Source organism: Anabrus simplex, chromosome 7 (genome assembly GCF_040414725.1).
Source record: "Anabrus simplex isolate iqAnaSimp1 chromosome 7, ASM4041472v1, whole genome shotgun sequence".
Taxonomy (NCBI): Eukaryota; Metazoa; Arthropoda; class Insecta; order Orthoptera; family Tettigoniidae; genus Anabrus; species Anabrus simplex.
Window position 1 is genome coordinate 113,536,624 of NC_090271.1, and position 20,546 is coordinate 113,557,169.

General features: G+C 37.8%; 1 protein-coding gene across 1 annotated transcript; it reads left to right on the top strand.

Moving 5' to 3' along the window:
- The first annotated feature begins 1,823 nt into the window (after window positions 1-1,823).
- On the top strand, window positions 1,824-15,162 carry LOC136876944 (cilia- and flagella-associated protein 418). Its single transcript, XM_067150709.2, has 3 exons — window positions 1,824-2,114; window positions 2,208-2,378; window positions 14,291-15,162. The coding sequence occupies exons 1-3, from the start codon at window positions 1,996-1,998 to the stop codon at window positions 14,538-14,540; spliced, it is 540 nt and encodes a 179-aa protein (XP_067006810.2). The 5' UTR covers window positions 1,824-1,995; the 3' UTR covers window positions 14,541-15,162.
- Window positions 15,163-20,546: the final 5,384 nt, after the last annotated feature.

Here is a 20,546-nt window from a genome sequence, read left to right on the forward strand (position 1 = left end):
TTGATGAGGATGGTATGAAAAGAGACTGGAAAGGTAATGGCAGCGACCTTAATTAAACAGGAAACCACGGAAAATTACCTTCAGGGCTACTGATGGTATACAATTTTACAGCTACAGTTTCGTACCGCAGTTACCTCGCTCGGAAATTACATCCTTGTCCTGTCGCGGTATTCACAGTTTCGTCCAACATATTGATTCGAAAGTTTACCTTAATCTAATAATTTTCAAATTGTGTATACGTTATAATCTTGTCACTATCTAAACCTTTGTACTGTATTATGCTTTTCTGTATTTTCCCAATTACTTGAAGTAGGTTCTACAAGTAGATTGAACTCAGTTCTACGGCCGGATGCCTTCCCTGACGACAACCACATGTGGAAAGATGCATTCACTATTACGTATTTCTGCGGTAAATGGTAGAGTGTTGTGTGTATATTAATAAGAACCCTGAGTTAGACGAATTAACCAGACGCCACTAATATCCCCGGGAATCGAACCAGAGAACCTCCCAATCGCTACGCTGATCATTCAGCCAACGAGCAGGGCAGTTCCACCACCTATGCAATATTTCAATATTTCTTTACTTTCGTGAATTTCCGAACAGTGAAGTCGCCGTAGAACTGACTAGTGTAAGGATAATTTGTCAGCGAACACGCCGAACTCTGGTTTGTCTCCACGTTGATTTGTCTCTTACTACAGGCGTACTGCTCTGGTAAGACACAGGCCGTTGTTATAACAAGGCCATAAGTATAAACCAAACTGCTGAGAATAGTTCGTTGCGCGAGTTCCAATTCTTCAAAACTGTCTAGAAATTGTGGCAGAGCAAAGTGGGAAGCTACAAAACCAAACCCTAGACTGAAATTAATATTGTATACGGTTCGCAGGATATTATTAAAATGTGTTACCATACTTTTATAATCTGAGAACGAATTTAATTGAATTGCCAATAGGCTACTTTTTTCTTTTTTGCTAGTGGCTTTACGTCGCACCGACACAGACAGGTCTTACGGCGACGATGGTATAGCAAAGGGCTAGGAGTGGGAAGGAAGCGGCCGTAGCCTTGATTAAGGTACAGCCCCAGCATTTGTCTGGTGTGAAAATGGAAAACCACAGAAAACCATCTTCACTGCCGACAGTGGGATTCGAACCCACTATCTCCCGGATGCAAGCTCACAGCTGCGCGCCCCTAACCGCACGGCCAACTCGCCCGGTAATTGACAATACAACGATATTAAAAGAACAGGCCGCATTTTATCGAAGAAACATTGATACGTCAAGTCTATCACAAGACATACCTAGGTTTACATAGAAAGGGACATTCTTCCCTGCTGCATTTACCCTTGAAAGCGGCAGTATCAACTTCCGGCTCTATGGCTAAATGGTAAGCGTGCTGGCGTTTGGTCACAGGGATCACGGGTTCGATTCCCGTCAGGGTAGGGAATTTTAACCTTGATTGGTTAATTTCGCTGGCACGGAAGTGTCGTCTTCATCACCATTTCATCCTCATCACGACGCGCAGGTCGCCTACGGGAGTCAAATAAAAAAAAGACCTGCATCTGGCGAGCCGAACTAGTCCTCGGACACACTCGGCACTAAAAGCCATACGCCATTTCATTTTTTCTCAAATAACTTTGCTTTTATTTTTCAGTATTTGTTTCGAAATGTAATTAAACCTAGTAATTAGATCAGCGTGCGCGTTATAACAGCTATCAATGAATTCCAGTCCCTGAACGTCGTTTTCTTCCCGATTCTATTTATAGAAAATTATTTCTGGACCGGTGCCTGAACCACCGGCCTCTCCAAGTTAATGAGAAACTGGACGAGCCATGTCGTACCACTCGCGCTTTACTCCGATGGGTCAACGGAAACCTACCTGCATGTAGGACAGGTCTGAAAAGTGACGTCATTTGTTGTCATGGTAACCAAATAGCGTGCTGTAAATGAATATCAGCTGTTTGTGATCTCATATAAGCGTTCGTCGCTGAGAGCGTCGGCATGGATGAAGATTTAGACGACTTACTGGAGGAAGTAGAAAACAAGTTTATTAAACATAACAATGGAGAGAACGTCAAGAAACTGGAGGTGAAAATCACCTCTCCTAATTCTTCTTTCAGGTAAGTCAGGTTAATATTCATTTACACTTGGTAAATTTAAGAACTGTCAGCCACTAGCGTAGCTTGTAACGGTTTCAACGGCATTGTTTTCAGTGATGATACACTGCCCTTGGATGACATCATCCCAGATGTCAAGAACGAAGATTCAAATACAGTCAACAATGTTAACAATATTCCAGGCACAAAATCACCCACAAGGTGTTTCCCAGTGTTTCTGGGTGGAGCAGACATAATGTCTGGTTTATCAACTATTGGAAATCAAAGGTTTATGTAAAATCTATTCCTAATAATGATAGCAATATAATAAACGTAACTATTAGTGTTGTAAAACCATAGTCAAAAACATTGAATGAAGAGGCTAAATATTTTTGGATATCCATCTATCATTTACGTCAACCAAGATAAAACTAATGATAATTCCACTTTTTTCTATTGACCAGGCAAATTAATTGAAAAGAGAACAAATCCTCTTTCTATGCATGACTTAATTGTAGAATTAAACTGTATTCATAATGGTTGCCAAACTGAAGTGCAGTAAGTTATCATTTCACTGATAACCACATAACTGTAGAAAAATAAGATCTTATGTTAATTATTCAGCTTTTTATTATACATAATTTTGTTTTACTGCATGTTATCTGGCAGTAAAGAAAATAGGTCAATAGGCCCCATGTGTAATATATATTTCGTGAGTGATCAACAGCAGATTTAATACCAGTTTCTTACATTTCAGTCCATACATTTTCATAATGATGCACACATGAAATCTCAGTATATACATGGTTTTACCAATTTCTTCAGTTGGTACTGAAGAAAGTACAGATAGCTAGTCAATGCCATTATAGTCTAATGATATGAATTTGCTAAGAGTTGATATTTTGGCTAAATTTTGCAAATTCTGAATAATTATCTTCAAGGGGATGTGATAGGACATACAAATTAATACTGAGTGAGCACTGCTGAATTATCATTATTATTATTACCATTACTTAGTTGCAGTAGGGGATTTACTTAAATATGACTATTGGTAAGCCTGATAATACTATTTCTTATTTGCATACTATCAAATGAATAAGAAATAAAAAGGTATGCTATCTTGCTCCTATCCAACTCACTGTAGACTGCTGACTGAAGTTTATAATAATTTCTAAGATGCCGTATAAATGAAATGTTTATTATAGGCTGTGAGCCTCCGTGGCTTAGGCGACACTGTGCCGGCCTCTCACCGCTGGGTTCCGTGGTTCAAATCCCAGTCACTCCATGTGAGATTTGTACTGGACAAAGCTGAGGCAGGACAGGATATTCCCTGGGTACTCTGGTTTTCCCTGCCATCTTCCATTCCAACGAAACTCTCCAATATCATTTAATTTCATTTCATCTCTCAGTCATTAATATTTCCTCCAGAGGAGTGCAACAGGCTTCAGCAGCCTTGCCGCTAGATGGGGGCTACATTCATTCTATTCCTGACCCAGACAAATGACTGGAATAACTACTTTTAACGGTTTTCGTAGACGCCGAGGAGTTGGAACTTCGTCTCAGGAGTTTGTTTACGTGCCCATAAATCTACCGACACGAGGCTGACATATTTAAGCATCTTAAAATACCACCAGACGGAACCAGGATCGAACCTGCCAAGCTGGGGTCAGAAGGCCAGCTCTTCAACCGTCTGAGCCACTCAGCTCGGCCGAATGACTGGAAACAGGCAGCAGATCATTTTCATTATAGGTTGTGTGATTTATATATTTGATTTTTCAGATGTCAATTCTAGCGGATGTTGTTCAACTAGTGACTTCAGCTTGCAATGTAAAATATTCACAAATAGGCCTACATCAAACTTTCCACAAGACTGAGGAAATTTCTTTCTTGTTTAAAGGGGCCTAACATCGAAGGTCATCGGAGCAAATTTCAAAAGGGGTCTAAACCCCATGGACCTCCCCTATAAATAGATCCTTGACTGTGGGCACTAGTTTTGTTGACTGTTGGCGTTATAGGGTAGTAGAGGTAGGGGAAGGAGAAGAGTGCCACTTAAGTGTTCATTTCTGCAGTACTGCCAACCAAAGAGACTGAACTGAAAAGTAGTGAATTGAGCTATGTCTGAGCATTATTTATTTAATACAAATAAAAAGGAATAGAGGAAATTTAAAGATGGTGCTGTAGATGTTTGTGGCACTCTTGCATACATGTTGCGGTAATGTGACAAAAATGTACATAGAGAATCATAATTCTACACAATAGATTTTTTCTCACATTAAGTCAATAAAAATACTAGCAGATCAAGATATTAGTCATGTACAAGGAGAATTATGGGGAAACTCCTGCTACATGATATTATATTTTGTTCCTGTGTTTATCAAACTGAAGTATTTGTTCACCATAACAGTCTTATACTTCACACTGCTATAATCCCTTTTGAGCATATATGCTTAGATATCCTATCTGATGTAGACATCATATGAAGGACTTTCTAGCCTCAGAGGAAGGCAAATTATCTTAAAATTCAATTAAATACAAGCATGCTGCTTGTACTTCTTACTGAATTTCTACGGCGTTGAAACAACTTATATTACTTAATACATTAGAGCCCTGCAAACTCTACTTCATTCTAATGACTAATTCTTTGTACAAATAATGTCATGATGCTCGACTGTCTCTCGTACTTATTTCGTCTTTGTGCAGCTTCATCACAAAGGATCTCGTTTCTCTTTCATTAGTATTTTACTATCCACCCCACTACGTCCAACATGTCTATTTTCTTTAATTTCCAAAATCTTGAGTTTTACGGAACCAGAGGGAAGTTATTAACAACCCGTAATATTTTACTGCATATTACTCGAATGAAAGTTTTAGCACAATACAGGACACACAAAAATACAACATATGCTAAAATAATTATTAAAAATAATTATTAATTATTCAGTGATTATTAAAAATAGCTGCCTCTGTGGATCAGTGGTAGAGTGTCAGCCTTTGGATCCCAAGATAGCAAGTTCAAATCCGACAGAGGCAGTCGGATTTTTGAAGGGCGGAAAAAAAGTCCATTCGACATTCCATGACGTACGATGTCGACACGTAAAAGATCTCTGGTGACACATTTGTTGTTTACCCGACAAAATTCATTAAATCTCAGCCATAGGCGCCCAAGAGAGTTTAGGTTTACTCGGTCTGCCATCTAGTGTGCCTAGAGTAAAACGGAACGTCGAAATTGACGAGCAGCCAGCCATCAAATTGAAATGTCTGCACACGGTAGCTGAGGCCATACAATTATTATTATTGTTATTATTATTATTATTATTATTATTATTATTATTATTATTATTATTAAAAATGTAAAAGAAACTCATACAAAACTGAAGAAATGACTAAGTCTTTGTACAAAAAATGTCATGATGCGTTCGACTGTCTCTCGCACTCATTTCGTCGTGCAGCTTCATCACACAGGATTTCCTTTCTCTTTCATTAGTATTGTACTATCTAAAAGTTCACAGTTTTTATCCTGCCCCATCCACTCCCCAGTGTCCCAGTAACATCTTCATAGCCTGAAATTTTCTTCAGTAAGTCCACTATTCCGGCGGCCCCGGGTTCGATTCCCGGCCGGGTCAGGTTTTTTAAAATTGTAAATGATTAATATCCCTGGCCTGGGGACTGGGTATTTGTGTCGTCCGTAACATTCCTTTCGTCACATTCAACACTTTACACTTCTGCCATATACAAAATACATGCAGGTTCCTCACATATGGTGTAAATAGGGGCAAAATATCTTTCTAGGTTGATGCCCCAAATAAATATTATTATTATTATTATTAAGTCCACTGTTTCTCTGTTTTCTCTCTCTTGAAACTAGTTCCCTAAATAATCCAGCAACTTTCTCCATAAACAAACAAGGCTTATATGCTCTGTATCATTCCAAGATTCAGATATCCCCCCCACTACATCCAACAGGTCTATTTTCTTTAATGCATTGATCACGTCACACCCTTCCTCCATGGCTCAGACAATAGAATAGAGAAGTTTAAGTCTGTATCTCGATGATGATGTTTGTTGTTTAAAAGAGCCTAACAGCGAGGTCATCGGTCCCTCGTCTGTATCTCTTCAATGCTTCCAAAATGCCCTGGTCCATTGGTTGACACACCAATGTCACGTTAGGAGGGAGAAACATGGCTTTTATATATTTGTCTTGTAACTGTTCCACATCAGGATGGAATGAGGCATTATCAAGAATGAGAGATGCTTTCCTTGGCAGGGTTTAAAAAAAAAAAAAATCTTTTCTAGTGTAGGAAAGTAGTTTTCTCCCGCTAGCATTTACTGTCTTATGCCATAGCGCTCCTTCCACTTGTCAAGTCAGCCAGAACTAGTACCCCTAGTCAATTCAGTAACTCCTTATAAAAGCAGACCTTAAAAACTGGCTCCATTCACCCATGCATTTGACTGATTCCTATACCAATAGGCAGATCATAGAAGTTGTCAGTCTCATTAGAGGACATTTTTAAACACCGAGGATTTTTTTGATTTGCCAATGAATGCTAGTTTGAAATTACGGTTGCCTATTGCATTGTTGCATGCCAAGATTATAACTCTCTCCTTATTTATTTTATTGCTGGGGCCAATGTTTCTTCCCTGGATGTAAAGGTTTCCAAAGGCAGCATTCGAAAATTCAGACCAAACTCATCACAGTTGTAAACTTGATCCCCAGATAGACCCTACTTTTCAGTTAGTCTGTGGAAATTTTCCTTGAATTTATTAACATTGTCCAAGTCGGCAAATATATTATCGACACAAGTATTTAACTGTCTGATGCGGTAGCGCTTCTTCCAACTGTCGAGCCAGCCAATACTAGCATTAAATCCAGGCTCCCCTTGTTGAACTTCCTCACAAAATTTGAGGGCTTTATCTTGCAAAATAGGTCCTGGAATGGGTTTAACTTCTTCCCCTTGCTGCCTAAACTACAAATAAAGGAGCTCACTCACCTTCTTGTATTTGCCACCTTTCATTTAAGTTATCACTACATGCTCTTTCCACACACCATGACTCTATTTCGGATCTCTTTTTCCATTATTATAGTGGTTCATCCAGAGGGGAACCGGAGCCATTACCCCAACTGTCTTAAATACAGGAGGGTCGCTATGTAGCTTTGTGCTGTGCTACATTTCCATTGTCACATTCATTTCTTTTCTTCTCCTTCAGCATTTTCAATTGCACAGACAACACAACACAACACTTGTAAATCAAGGTGTGAACTGAGAAACTCTACCGACAATGAACTCAAAGTTTAGCTTACAATAAAGAACAGTCTTCAGTCAAACCTGCTAATGACTAACAAGAATAGAGGGGAATGTGAGTGTTGAGTGACAGGGGCTACTTACCTTTCATCAGCAATTTCTGAAAGGGGGAATCAGGTATGTGCAATTACCAAAACAAAAACAAAAAGAATATGTCACCAATTTCATTTGACATTTCCATGAATTAGGGCTAAATATAATACCATAACAAATCTCTGAACAGAACACGAAAACATGCATATATTCAAGCGCATAGATATGTACAGTACTGTAGTTACAATAATACAGTACTGTAACTAAAATGTACCTATATTGTTTGCACTATTTAGGCAATGTTAGAAATTACAGTATTACAGCTTGGCTATTAACAGACTACATTATTTTCAAGTTCTGCTTGACCAGCAAAAATCAAATAGGGAATTTTTTTAAAAACGGAAGAAAAGTAGTGCTTGTCAAGTTATACAGAACGTTGGGTTACGTAATTAACACACGATAGCATTGCTCAATAAATATAACAGTATTTTCTGATATTTGGGAGATCTGCACTAAATCATTTGATTCTCCATTCAGTGATTTTTTTTCCTATAATTAGGAGCTTGTCCTATAAATTTGCTGAGTAGGAACATCAAGTGGTAGTTCTCCTTTAAAAAGTCACAATATTCCACCACTTTGGCTACTTTTTATCTGCCTTCACTGTGTGGTTGTACAAGTAGCTTTCTCAAGAGTAGTTAACTTCCGAGGTACATGTCACGCGGTTGGTGTTGCTTCAGCCATAGTCATCAATTCACTTAATCACTTCAGATGAACTACAGAAAACATCAGAATGAAATGCACTAACATGGGAAGCATGATAAGACTGAAATCAATGTAGAGCGTTGACCACGTTTTCCGGGGTAGGTGAAAGCCACTTGGTGGTGTTGTGGTGCTTGTGATGTCTTGCAGCTGACATGGAATGTTTTTTACCAATTCTTCTTTCCAGGTTTGCAAGAGGTTGAAATTATTGTTCACCAGGTGTCTCGCTGTCCGGAGGAGGGGTTCCGCAAACGTAAACGTCTGGCTTCAGCAGCAATGATGTCCTGGTGTACTGGTAGCTGGTCGTTTGCATTTATCTTTTTATACTCCCGGAGGAAGGTGTGTTTGTGTTTGAGTTCCACTGGTGTAATGTGACTCAGTGCTGGTAACCAGAATGTAGGTGTTGATTTTACTGTGCCAGATACAATTCTCATTGCCTGATTCAATTGGACATCGACAAGTTTGGTATAGCTGCTATTGAGGCACACTGGAGAACAGTACTCAGCTGCTGAGTAAACCAAACTGAGGGCGGTGGTGCATGAAGTGTCGACTGACGAACCCCATGTAGTGCCACACAATTTCTGAAGTATGTTGTTTCTAGACTTCAGTTTTTCAGCCGTTTTCTTCAGGTGTTTCTTGAAGGAGAGGGTCCTATCTAATATGATTCCCAGATAGTTGATTCATTAGTGTGGGTCAAGCGATTTGTACCCAGGTACACTTCTAGTTCACGATTAGCTAGCTTATTGCATAAGTGGAAACATGTCACTCTAGTTTTGTTTGGGTTGTTGCTCACGTCCGTAGGTTTAACCCGGAGATACTCTACGCGTGTCACCTGGGTGATGCTAAGCGAGCAACAGCCTTCTGACGGCCAAACAATCTTAGTGATCTCCTGGCCAATTTACATATCAATATCAGAATGTGTAAGACACACAAAATAAACTCATTCATCCTAAATTCCTCAGAATTTTTGGGTACATGATGTGAGTGTTACCATTCCCTTAAGCAGAGAAGTTGAAAGATGGCTCTGATGCTTCAAATAGGTGCTTCAACCATCCTCAGATTAGCACAACTTTATTTGGCTCACTCAAATTCAACTCCAAACTTTACCACAAACTGAAGGCAAGTTTGAGGGTCTTGCACAGAGTGTTACTCAACCTTGGGATCACAAATAATTCAGGAAATTCTTGGGTTCAAACAAATAAAATTGCACCAAAATTCAATTATAGGTCATTTATTTATCTCTGAATGTAATGGTGATTATTATTTTTCTGTAATACTGCTCATCAGATGGCTCCATTGAGTCACGTTTTGCTCACCAGCTGCTGTACCAGTTGAGTTTGTGCAAGTGCTTGTTATCACATGCCTTGTTTTCCTGTATTCATAGTGAGACAAAAAAGGGGTTCACCATGTAGTAAGCGATCTAGTTAATGAATTGTGATTGGCTGAATTGAAATTCTGAGGTAAGGTGTTCCGTGGAGATGGTATTGGTCTAGAAGACAAATTGTGTTGTGTCTTTGATTATGAACAAATATGAACTTTTGCCTGTAAAAGGGTAAGTGTAGTCTAGTGTTTGATGAGAGAATATAAGATCACCTTTTACTAATATGAGGAAGATGAATGTAATTACCGGGACATACGACAATGCGATCTCTCCTAGGTTTATGTCATTGACAGAACAAAGTGGAGGAGGAGAATAAGGAAAGCTGACCTCACAACCCTGTGGAATAAAAGCTAGAGGGAGAGAGAGCAAGAAAGTGAGAGAGTGAGAGAGAGAGATTGTTTACAATTATCATGTCCTAGAGGTATAACATTTATGAGAAGTTAATGATGAGATATCCCAAACTTAAGACTAAAAGCAATATTAAGGTTTTATATAATAATTTAATTGCATGCCCTCAACTACAGTCATGTTGGAGTATAAAGTAAAGAAGATGTAACCATTTTCAAAGGAAATTGCACATTACAAGTGAGACAATAATTTACGATACCCTCATTTGTTGGACATATGTATTTGTGTGTCAGGACTTTATCTGCCATTCTCGGCCATTGTTTGAATTGCCGTTAATTTATGTGCCTGAACTGTGCCTATTTAAAATGCATCTTTTTACCATTACGTCAATAACTTCTATTTTCCTCATTGGCACAATAAGCAAATCCTTGACTTGAGCATGCGTAGTCTCTCTTGAATGGAGCGCTCTGCAGTTGTTTTTTCTGTCTCGTCAACTAGTGAGCGGGAGTCTTGTTCTGAGCGAGCTGTGAGATGGACGCCATTAGCCTTGCTCCTTAAAAGACTTTGAAAAGTGGCGAAATGGAGTTGGATACTCCCGGTTAGGCGGGAGATTGAGTAGGCAATATGCCTAAATACGTTTTCTATCTTATGTTCCTCTAGTGATTGTGATTTAGTATTTTGCTAATTCTTTTATTTCTACTGTGTGAGTGTTGACTGTGGCCTGCGTCCCAAGCAGGCAGATTACCTCTGAAAACATGTTTCTGGTGTAAGTTTGTGATAAAGGATTACACTAATTCGGATACAAAACCACCAGCATGTAAGTAATATTTATTCAAAAATTATTTTGGAGCAACGCCAACTTCAGTGGATTATTTGGAGGAGACATTGTTTACAACCGTCGTCTTGGAATTTTCGAAAACATTAACTTGTCCGTTTACGAACCAACGTTCTCACTGTTATTTAATTTTAGGCCTACCTCGAGTTATCGCCAATGTTGTGGGAATTAAATCTGGACTATATACCCGGTATTTGAAAATTTAGTAGCCAACTGAAAAATTAAATCACTATTGATAAAATTCTCATGTAAAAGTGATATGTAAATTTAATTACGAGGTGAATTGGAAACTCGCGGTGTTAGCATATGTGCATTATGTTATTCTAACCTTGCTAATATTGAGATTGTTGTACGTTTTGTTTTCTGCTCCATATTCAGTGTGAATATTGTTTTGGTTGTTCGTATTATTATTATTATTATTATTATTATTATTATTATTATTATTATTATTATTATTATTATTATTTATTATTGGTGTGTGTTTCTCTCACTGCCAGTTTTCCCTGATTTTGAAATGCGTGCTCTGATTTTTGTCTGATTTCGTGTGATTTTCCAAATTGTGTCTTGTTGCTATGTAATCCTTTTCTTACCGATATCTTCCGCGTTTGGTCTTATCTTATGTGCTCATTGTCGTGCTTCCAAGGCCACCTCATAGTTAACTTAATAACGACCATCTTGGTCTTTTGTAAAATTATTTCTTATATGAAATGCCACATCCTAAGAATTTAAATCTTATGATACATGTAATTATAATTTTATTATTATTATTCATGTCGGTAGCCTCTCGGTGGTAGAAATCTGAAAATTCTTTACCCAGTTCATGAACTTTGAGGTGATTAACGCTCACATACCTTATTCTTACGTAGTTTGTTTTCTTCTTGCTTTGTTACGTCACTAGCCTAATTTTTATTATCTGGTGAACGCTAATGTTTTTAGCACGCCTTGCCTATTATTAATAAAATTTAATAGCTTGGGTTGTGAGTTGCTAGCTGACCTTTAGCGTGTGTTGTTCTTCTGTTTACATTGTGGAACATAATTTTTTTTTCCTTCCCCTTGTAATATTGTATGAATTTGGGGAATATTTTTCTGATTCCTAGTTATTAACATTTGGATCGTTTCATTAATTTATTTTGTAATATTGGTACTTCTTGCCACATATTTCGGGTTCGTGTGTATGGTGTGTATTGTCTAGTGATTGACAAAAGGAAGATTGAAACCTTGTTGCAACAAGTTCATTATTATTGGCCATTAATTAATTTATTTACAAAGGTATACTTTGAAGTTTAAAGCCTAAAATTGAAAATAAATATTTTTAAAGAGGATTTGTTCACAGTAAGTTTATCCAAGCTTGTAAACCTCTTCTGTATTATAATTCTGCTACTAATTTGAGTTAGTACAATTTAGTGATCTAATATTCATTTATTTACCTTATTGCTTCTTTAATTATTTAATTTTGGAAAGTAGGAACCTTTTATTGTAAGTTATAATGAATTCAATTAATATATTTAAATGTTAAGTACTTTGAAAGAAAGTTATTTACCCTTTTTTTTAAAGAAAGGAAGTATTTAATTTAACTATAAATGCTATGAATTTTTTTTTTAAGTAAACATCTTATTTACAATTTTATTTCATCTGTTATTTAGTAGTTAGTAATATTGACCTGGCAACCTGTCAAACGTTAACGTAAGATCTTGCCCTTTAACTCCCTGTTTTGCCCTCCACGCTTCGTATTTGGTGCTACTGCCCTTACGGTAAGTATTGTGTTTTGTTTTCATTTGTTGTTTTGTGTTCCTTTTGGTAAGGTTGCAGTAACAAGTGTAAATCTAACCCTTGTCTCGTTTCTCTATGGGGCCGGGTATGAAGCAAGATGAATCTTCGTAGCAAGTTTTTACGACTGGATGCCCTTCCTGATGCCCATCTCATCAAAGGAGTTAATGAGATGAAATGAATGATATGACTTATGATAGTAGTAAGGGAAAGGGTGCAATCTGGTACCAGCACACAGCCTATTCCTGTTGAATAGCAACAAAGGGTCCCCATTTGATTGGCGAATCACTATCAACAGCGTCATGCCTGCATAAATGCTGACGTATGGTAACCCTATCCATGACCACTTTTTTCACAATCCTTGCTTTAGTTAACGTCTTTCTTACGTCCCACAGGCACAAACAAATGGGGCAGGTAAGGGTAGGAGTGGGAAAGAATCAACTGTGGCCTTGATTAAGGTACAGCCCAAATATTCGCCTGGTATAAAAATGGGAAACCACAGGAAACCATTTTCAGGGCTGCCAACAGTGGGGTTCGAACCCACTAACTCCCAAATGTAAGCTGACAGCTACATGATCCAAACCGCGCAGCCACTTGCTTGGTAGTTCACAGTATACACACCAAACTACTATAGTAGAACCTCATTAATCCAGTCTAATTGGGGGGATAAGCTGCCCACATTAACAGAAGCCCAGACTTACTGAAATAATCTAAAAGAACAGCAGAGTGAGTTCAAACCCTACTGTCGGCAGCTGTGAAGATGGTTTTCTTTGAGTTTTCCATTTTCACACCAGGCCAAGTTAATGAATCTCAATTAACAGCACAGACAATTTCTTCCCAGTCCTACTAGCCCTGTCCTATTTATCATCATGATAAGATCTGTGTAAGTTGGTGAAACACAAAACAAAACAGAAGGGAAAAGAGACTGTTTATGGCAACATAACATGTTTACTATGGTACATTTAAAGGACATAGGCCTAAAAACATTATCTGCTTTGTTAGGGTGAATTCAAATGTGAAAAGCCAGCCTGAACTCACTAAAAAATGTATTCATAACTGTTTGCCAGTCTTTCCACTACAGCTTGAATATCAGTTCTTTTGACTGCCAATGCACTCGACTTTTGTAAATCACTTGTACATAGCATTATCTAGAGTTCATTCTACAGGCTTTCTCATTTATGTCACTTCACAGTTTTCTTTTTCCACATTAGCCTACATTTTTGCAACTGTTAACAGTTCATTCTTTTTCTTCCTAATGTCAGACAGTCAATTCTGTGCTCTGTTCAAATATGAGTATCACACATATCCTTTTCAAGTTTTTCAATTACTGCTAATTTCTCATGAATAGAAAGATCCTTGTATGTACATTTCTGTCCAGAAAGGGGCTCACTCAATGACAATGATAACATGTTAAAATTCAGTAAAATACAATACTGTAGAATACAAAAAATAAGACATGTTTGATACAACAGCTTAATGGAAACTGACAGCAGTGTGTCTCCACGAAAGAGAGCAAACAATCTTAATAGTCCTGGAGCTAACTCTTCATTTCCAGCCTCTTTTAAAACCTTGCTTTCTGCAGTTTCACAACTTCAATGAGGTCTGGATTAATAAGGTTTTACTGTGCTGCTACTACTTCTACTACTCCTCCTCCACCTCTTATGTAGAATGATCTTAAGTTAGTACACTCTGCCTGTGCTTCACTGTAGATTAAGAAACATGGTTTCATAAAGTAGGAACATGAAATACCTAATAATTTATTTTTTCATTGTCATAGGTCATGCAGCAATTTGCACTGCACAACTTGCGATTTTACTATAACAACTTTCAACAACTTCCGGTGGCTAGAAGAAACAGATTATCTCTTCTTAAGGACCAACATGCCAGATTTTGAACGAGTGAAGTGTTGCTTAAGGCGAGCTCCTGGTTGGCGAGCGTATGCTTGCCAGTGTAGACACTTCTCTACAAAGCTTCTACAGACACTAAATAGTCTTCCTTCTTTCACGTGGATATGTAAAAGTCACTGATCAATAGTTCAGTACTGTATTCCTCCAGATACTACATCTCAGACTGGGTCTTAACATACATTCTGTTTAAATTACTATAGATGCATGTGATTATTGATATTCAGCATTAAAATATAATAGATAGCTATCAATGCTCCATGCACATATTTTTCCATCAAATTTCTACACCCTACATTGCTAAGGAAAATGTACTTCAGAGATTCAAAACTGTTACCCTCACTAGGTAATATTTATAGTAATCTATCCTTAGCATCAAAACTAAGGAACATTCAGAATTAGGAATGCATAAATAATACTCTCTGAATACTTATTGAAGTGAATAAAATTGAAGCAGTTTTGACAGATTTTGATCTCTGAAGGCCAACTTTAGGTTTCATTTGCATATTACATTAACTGTTAATATGTTAATTAGTACATAACTCTTAAATAAGTTATATTCAGACTTTCAGCAAAAGCATAATGCTGTTTGTGAAATAAGCATGCTTTTCATCAATACAAAAAATAATAAGCAAGTGAGGATCAGCCAACAAGTATCCAGAAACTTTCGAAAATTGTAACAAGAACCCTCCCCTATCACCATGACAAAAGAGAATGGTTATGATGATGATGCTTCTTGTTTAAAGGGGCCTAACAGCTAGGTCACTGAATGGTTATGAAGGTCAGGGTTCTTTAGTTTTGAAACCAGTTATAGCCTGATAGTTACTTTTAATTTTCTGGTCATTTTGTTTAAATCATTGTTGTTAGTAATTCTATAATATACAAAAATACTGTGTATGTATCTTAATGAAAATAATTACTCTTCATTGAGGCTGTGTAAAAAAGAATAACTTTTAAAATAGTGTGTTTCATGTTTTGCTGTCTTCCATGTATAATAATAGTGTGTAAAATAGTTAACTGTAATTTGAAGATTCTGCTGTCCAACTGCAACAGTGGCAGTGGCTTAGTTGCAAGTATTCATTAAAAGTCCTTTTCAGTTGCCTTACATTTTCCTGACTATATCATTTGATACATTCTGTGCTGGACTTGAGAGACTATTTAAGTTATACGTTGGATAAAATAAATTCATAACTACTTTGTTGAATTCTTTTAGCTTATGTGACATTCTTCTGTTCTGTACTTTAACTATATTTTTGTTCGACCATACTATAATACGCTAATTACATGTAATGTAATAACTGTATCTTAATGATATACATTAAAGTATTGCCATTCATTAACAAACTATTCTTATTCCAACTGTCGATTTTCAACTAACTATATCCAATTAGTGACACGCAGTCTGAGACAGGGTCTCAAGATTTCTCAAGACTAGTTCAGGCACTGTTTCTCATGAGAAATTTTGAGAGATCTCGAGAGCGTTGTCTCTGTATTGTGTGGCAAGCAGGTTGTCGTAGGCCTACAGATAGCCAGAGCTGAATGTTTGTGCCTAGTATGGGAATAGTCAAACATGGGCTTTCTCCATTCCACAAATATGTGTCAACAAGCGATTAGGGTGTTCATTTCTTTCATTTCTACAGAGGTATATTTTGACGCAGTATAACGTAATTATAAAGGATACACATTCTGGCACTGTATGCAGTGGGAAGTACACAAATAAGTAGGTTAAATACAGAAACTGACAGCTACTGTAGGTACAACTACCTAGCTGGATACTAGAGGCGTTCACTATTCAAACGAGACGGGCAAGATGCGCCTGACTGGATATGCCACCACCACCATTACGCATGAGTGGAACATGTCATATAAGATGCCTGAATTTGCTCCAATTGTTTCGACAGGTAGGTGTACATCGTTATCAGACCCCACATTCAGTATCATATGACCACAGCTTGTCTTTTCCGATATTCTGGGGACGAAAGAAATAATTCCTTACAATGTTATAGAGTATTCGCGTCATAGTTAGGTATTTCTGTATATGACAGTGCAGTGTGCAATTGTATCGAATTGTACGCGATAATTTTTTAAGACAAGGGGAGTCCGAAGCCTTGAAGCATCCTGAGATACACTCTCAACAATGACGCAGACATTCCAAGGCGTCTGCATACCAAGCCGACTAATCAATGGATTGAACTACGATTCCTTCAAGGAAGTATCAAGAAATAAATAAATAAATAATTTTAAGACGATGTCCGAAAAGCAAGGTAAGTCATGGATGTAGGCTATTTTGAAGAGATACCACATAGCACAGTCTGCTGTGTTGTTTATTCAACAGAAGTAAAATACATCAGCAGACATACCTGTGGGATGATCTGGCACTTAAAAACGCATAATATTGCTGAAGGGGGATCGTTGCAGAGAAAACCTCCGGTCCGGCCTGCATCACAAGGCAACAACTGCGAGGTATCCATATAGTAAGTGTACATCCTCTCTGCAGTTAATTCACAAATTATGCAGGGTTATACAGCTAAGATATCCACCTCAAATAACTCGGGAACTGTTTAAGATACTGACATTCTGTTTTCACTGTCCGGCTCCAGGGATAAATGGTTAGCATGCTGGCCTTTGGTTACAGGGGTCCCGGGTTCGATTCTTGGCAGGGTCGGGAATTTTAACCATCACCGGTTAATTTCGCTGGCACAGGGGCTGGGTGTATGTGTCGTCTTCATCATAATTTCATCCTCATCACGATGCGCAAGTTGCCTACGGACATCAAATCAAAAGACCTGCACCTGGCAAGCCGAACATGTCCTCGGACACTCCCAGCACTAAAAGGCATACGCCATTTCATTTCAGTTTTCACTTTCATTAATGGTATTAAGGGACTCATAGTTGAACATGCAGTACTTTTCTAGACTTTTGACAAAATTTATTAGCACACACGTTTCCATATGAGAACGCTGCTGGTATACTCGTACTATGAAGCTTACGCTCTTAGTTACTGGGATGCCGCACAGATTGAAGTACTGGAGAATCAGTCTCGAAAGCATTGCCCATCATTACCCTGTTGAAAGAAATGGAGCAAACTCAGACATTTTAGGTTATACGTTCCACTCATTCATAATGATGGTTGCATATGCAGCAAGGGACATCTTGCCCCATGTCACGTTCGAATAATACACACCTCTAATATCCAGGTAGATGTACATCCTATCCACAGTTACTCACAAATTATGCAGGGTTATTCAGCTAAGATGTCCACCTCAAATAAGTCGTGAACCGTGACATTCTGTTTTCACTTTCGTTAATGGTATTAAGGGGTTCATAGTTGAACATGCAGAACTTCTCAAGGCTTTTGAAAAAATTTATCAGCACACACGTTTCCATATGAGAACATTATTTCACGCAATAACTTCTGATATACTATCAAGCTTACACTTGTAGTAACTGGAACGTCGCACGGATCGCAGAACAGGAGAATCGGTCTCGAGATTTTTGCGAGAGTCTCAAGATCTGAGACATCAGTCTCAAAAGTCTCGAGCGAGAGCGTTCCCCATCACTATATCCAATATTGATTAATATCATACGCGAAACAATCCTCAAGGCTTGAAAACAGCAATTCAGAATGGCAGTTATGGCTACCACATGTTTCATCAAGTATGGAAAAGTAAGATCTAATCAAATGCAATAATAATAATAATAATAATATGTATTATGTGTCTTGCTGTTACTCCTGCAGCTCATCCAACTACTTTTATTAATTTCCTGTGTTTTTATGTATATTCTTTTCAGGATAAAATTTCCAAACCACAGCGCTCCTCCGTGCAGGTCATGTGTTGAACTAGTCAGGAACACTCATGGTCAATACTGTATATATCATGCCTGCCATATGTCGCAATAGTTGAGAACATTATCCTTTGAACTTCCAAGCTGGATATTTTTCTAACTGTACACTGGACCACTTAGTAATTTCTGATAAAATCATTACAGGTGTTTCATGAATATCAGTATTTTCGTTTCAGTGACGTACAGCTGTCAAAAAAAAGTGGCTGCTCTCTTGAACCTAAGTTCTCCTCAGATCCCTTCACTACTACTCGAAGGCAGGCATGAGACAGGCCACGGTCTGATATGGCCATATACTATCATCGTAATGGACCAGTCCTGCATCCTGCTATTATGGTGTATCGGTAACAAGTTGGACTGGTATTCACGAGGTCGTATGTTCGAACACAACCTACTGCTTGTTACTTTTTTTTTTTTGCTCCTGTCTCTTTTATGACTGTTTTAGTAAAAACAGGTTCATGAATTCATTATGCAATGACTCATTATTTATGACATTTTAGCTTCAAATAGAAAGAATGATGATTTTATTCTCAACAAAAATATATTTTGTGGCATAAAATAAAAAAACTTACTGGTGTTTGCCTTAGAAAATTCTAACAATTAAAAAAGAAAAACAAAGCCACAATTCAATGTTTAGTTCATCTTCCTACCAACTCAATCACATCTTGCAGTCGAATTGGTATGGAATTGACTAGTCTTTTCAGAGACTGTTCTCAGTCACGGCATCCCACGCATCCTGAACGAGCTTCCACAAATCATCTGGATGTCTTGGAGGGGAACTGGGCCAATTTTTCCACATATGCTTCTTTACTTGTGTCCACATATTCTCAATTGGGTTCAAGTCAAGAGAGTGATGAGGCCAGTCTATCAATTCAATATCCTGTCTGTTTGCAAAACAATCTTGAATCAACTGAGATGAGTGGATTGGATTATTATCCTGTTGAAATTTAATTCCATCAGGATAAAACAACCAAGTATAAAGAATCATATAACATTCCAAATATCATTTATATTTATGCTGGTTCAATTTTCCACGAATGCAATGGATTGTGCCCACTCCACAATGATAAATCCACCTCCAACACTCGACCACTGTGTGCATGAATGGTGGCATATCTGTGGTTGAATCGGGTGCCAGGACAACGATATACTAAAGCAAGTCCTTCCTTTGTAGCAGAAAAGGTGACTTCATCTAAAAAGATTACACTTTTCAAATCCTTATCACATTTTTTCACTACAAATATGTAAAGATTAAACACTCGTCTATATGCTCCTCTGTAAGAAACTCCCTAGGAATGGTATATCAAGATCTCCAACTGGCGCCCTTGAACGATTTTTCACAGTCTTTCCTTTCAACCTCTGCCAATAATCTGGTGTGCTGTTGTGGTGTTGAAATTTTCCTTCTACCACTGCCAGCTTTTCAGATAAAAATACCCAAAACGACAATAATTTTACATCCACCTCCGAGCTGTACTTTCTGAAATGTGGAAATGCCTAGCTGCTTTGGATGCTGAGAAACCAAGCACAATCACAGCCCGTATTAAGTTTTCTTTTGTTTCTCCACCATTTTGTGGACCCACGTCAAACAGTCAACTGCAAAGTCTCAGGCAGAAACGGCGTCGGTTGTCTCATACAGTGTTAGCCTCAACCTAGGTCTTAAAATAACGACAAAGTATTCATAATGATAAAAATATAAATTTTAGAATTAGAAATTAATAATATAAATACATTCAGAGTCTTATTAATTACCATATTATTTGCAGACATAAATTCCATGGATTTAAAATAAAATATAGTTCATAATCTCAACCTCAGAGCAGAAATATGTTTTGTAAAGACCTGTATTGGGAGTAACTGTATCCGCAAAATAATTCCTTAATCATTACTTTAGTTATAAGTTAAAAAATACTACTGTGGCTGCAGATGCTTCTACAACTACAAAATAGTATTAATGTCATAAAATAAACCTATTAAATAATACAAATATAATCTAAATGTATGTTAAGTTGCAGTGGTTCTGCAATTGTGTTGAATTGCATCAGTATGAAGTAAATCCAATATAACTCAATTGGAATTTGGCTGACAATGTTTCAGGTTCGAATCCCTGTCGCTCCTTTTTATTTTATTTCCTTACATGATTGTATAATGTAATGGTATAAGACGATAAGCCTCCCATAAGTCCAACCCCTCGTCCACGTCGTGGGAGGTAGGCAACGGCATGAAGTAGGGGATTGCTTGTAGGGGTGATGTACAGCGGGGACTGTGTGTACCCCAGGACCGCTACAG

What these genes read in the sequence shown, in the direction of transcription:
- LOC136876944 (XM_067150709.2), top strand. Translation starts at nt 1,996, where the DNA reads ATGGATGAAGATTTAGACGACTTACTGGAGGAAGTAGAAAACAAGTTT. An exon ending in TCTCCTAATTCTTCTTTCAG is followed by an intron (nt 2,115 to 2,207) that starts GTAAGTCAGGTT and finishes CATTGTTTTCAG; the next exon opens with TGATGATACACTGCCCTTGG. An exon ending in TCAACTATTGGAAATCAAAG is followed by an intron (nt 2,379 to 14,290) that starts GTTTATGTAAAA and finishes TCATTGTCATAG; the next exon opens with GTCATGCAGCAATTTGCACT.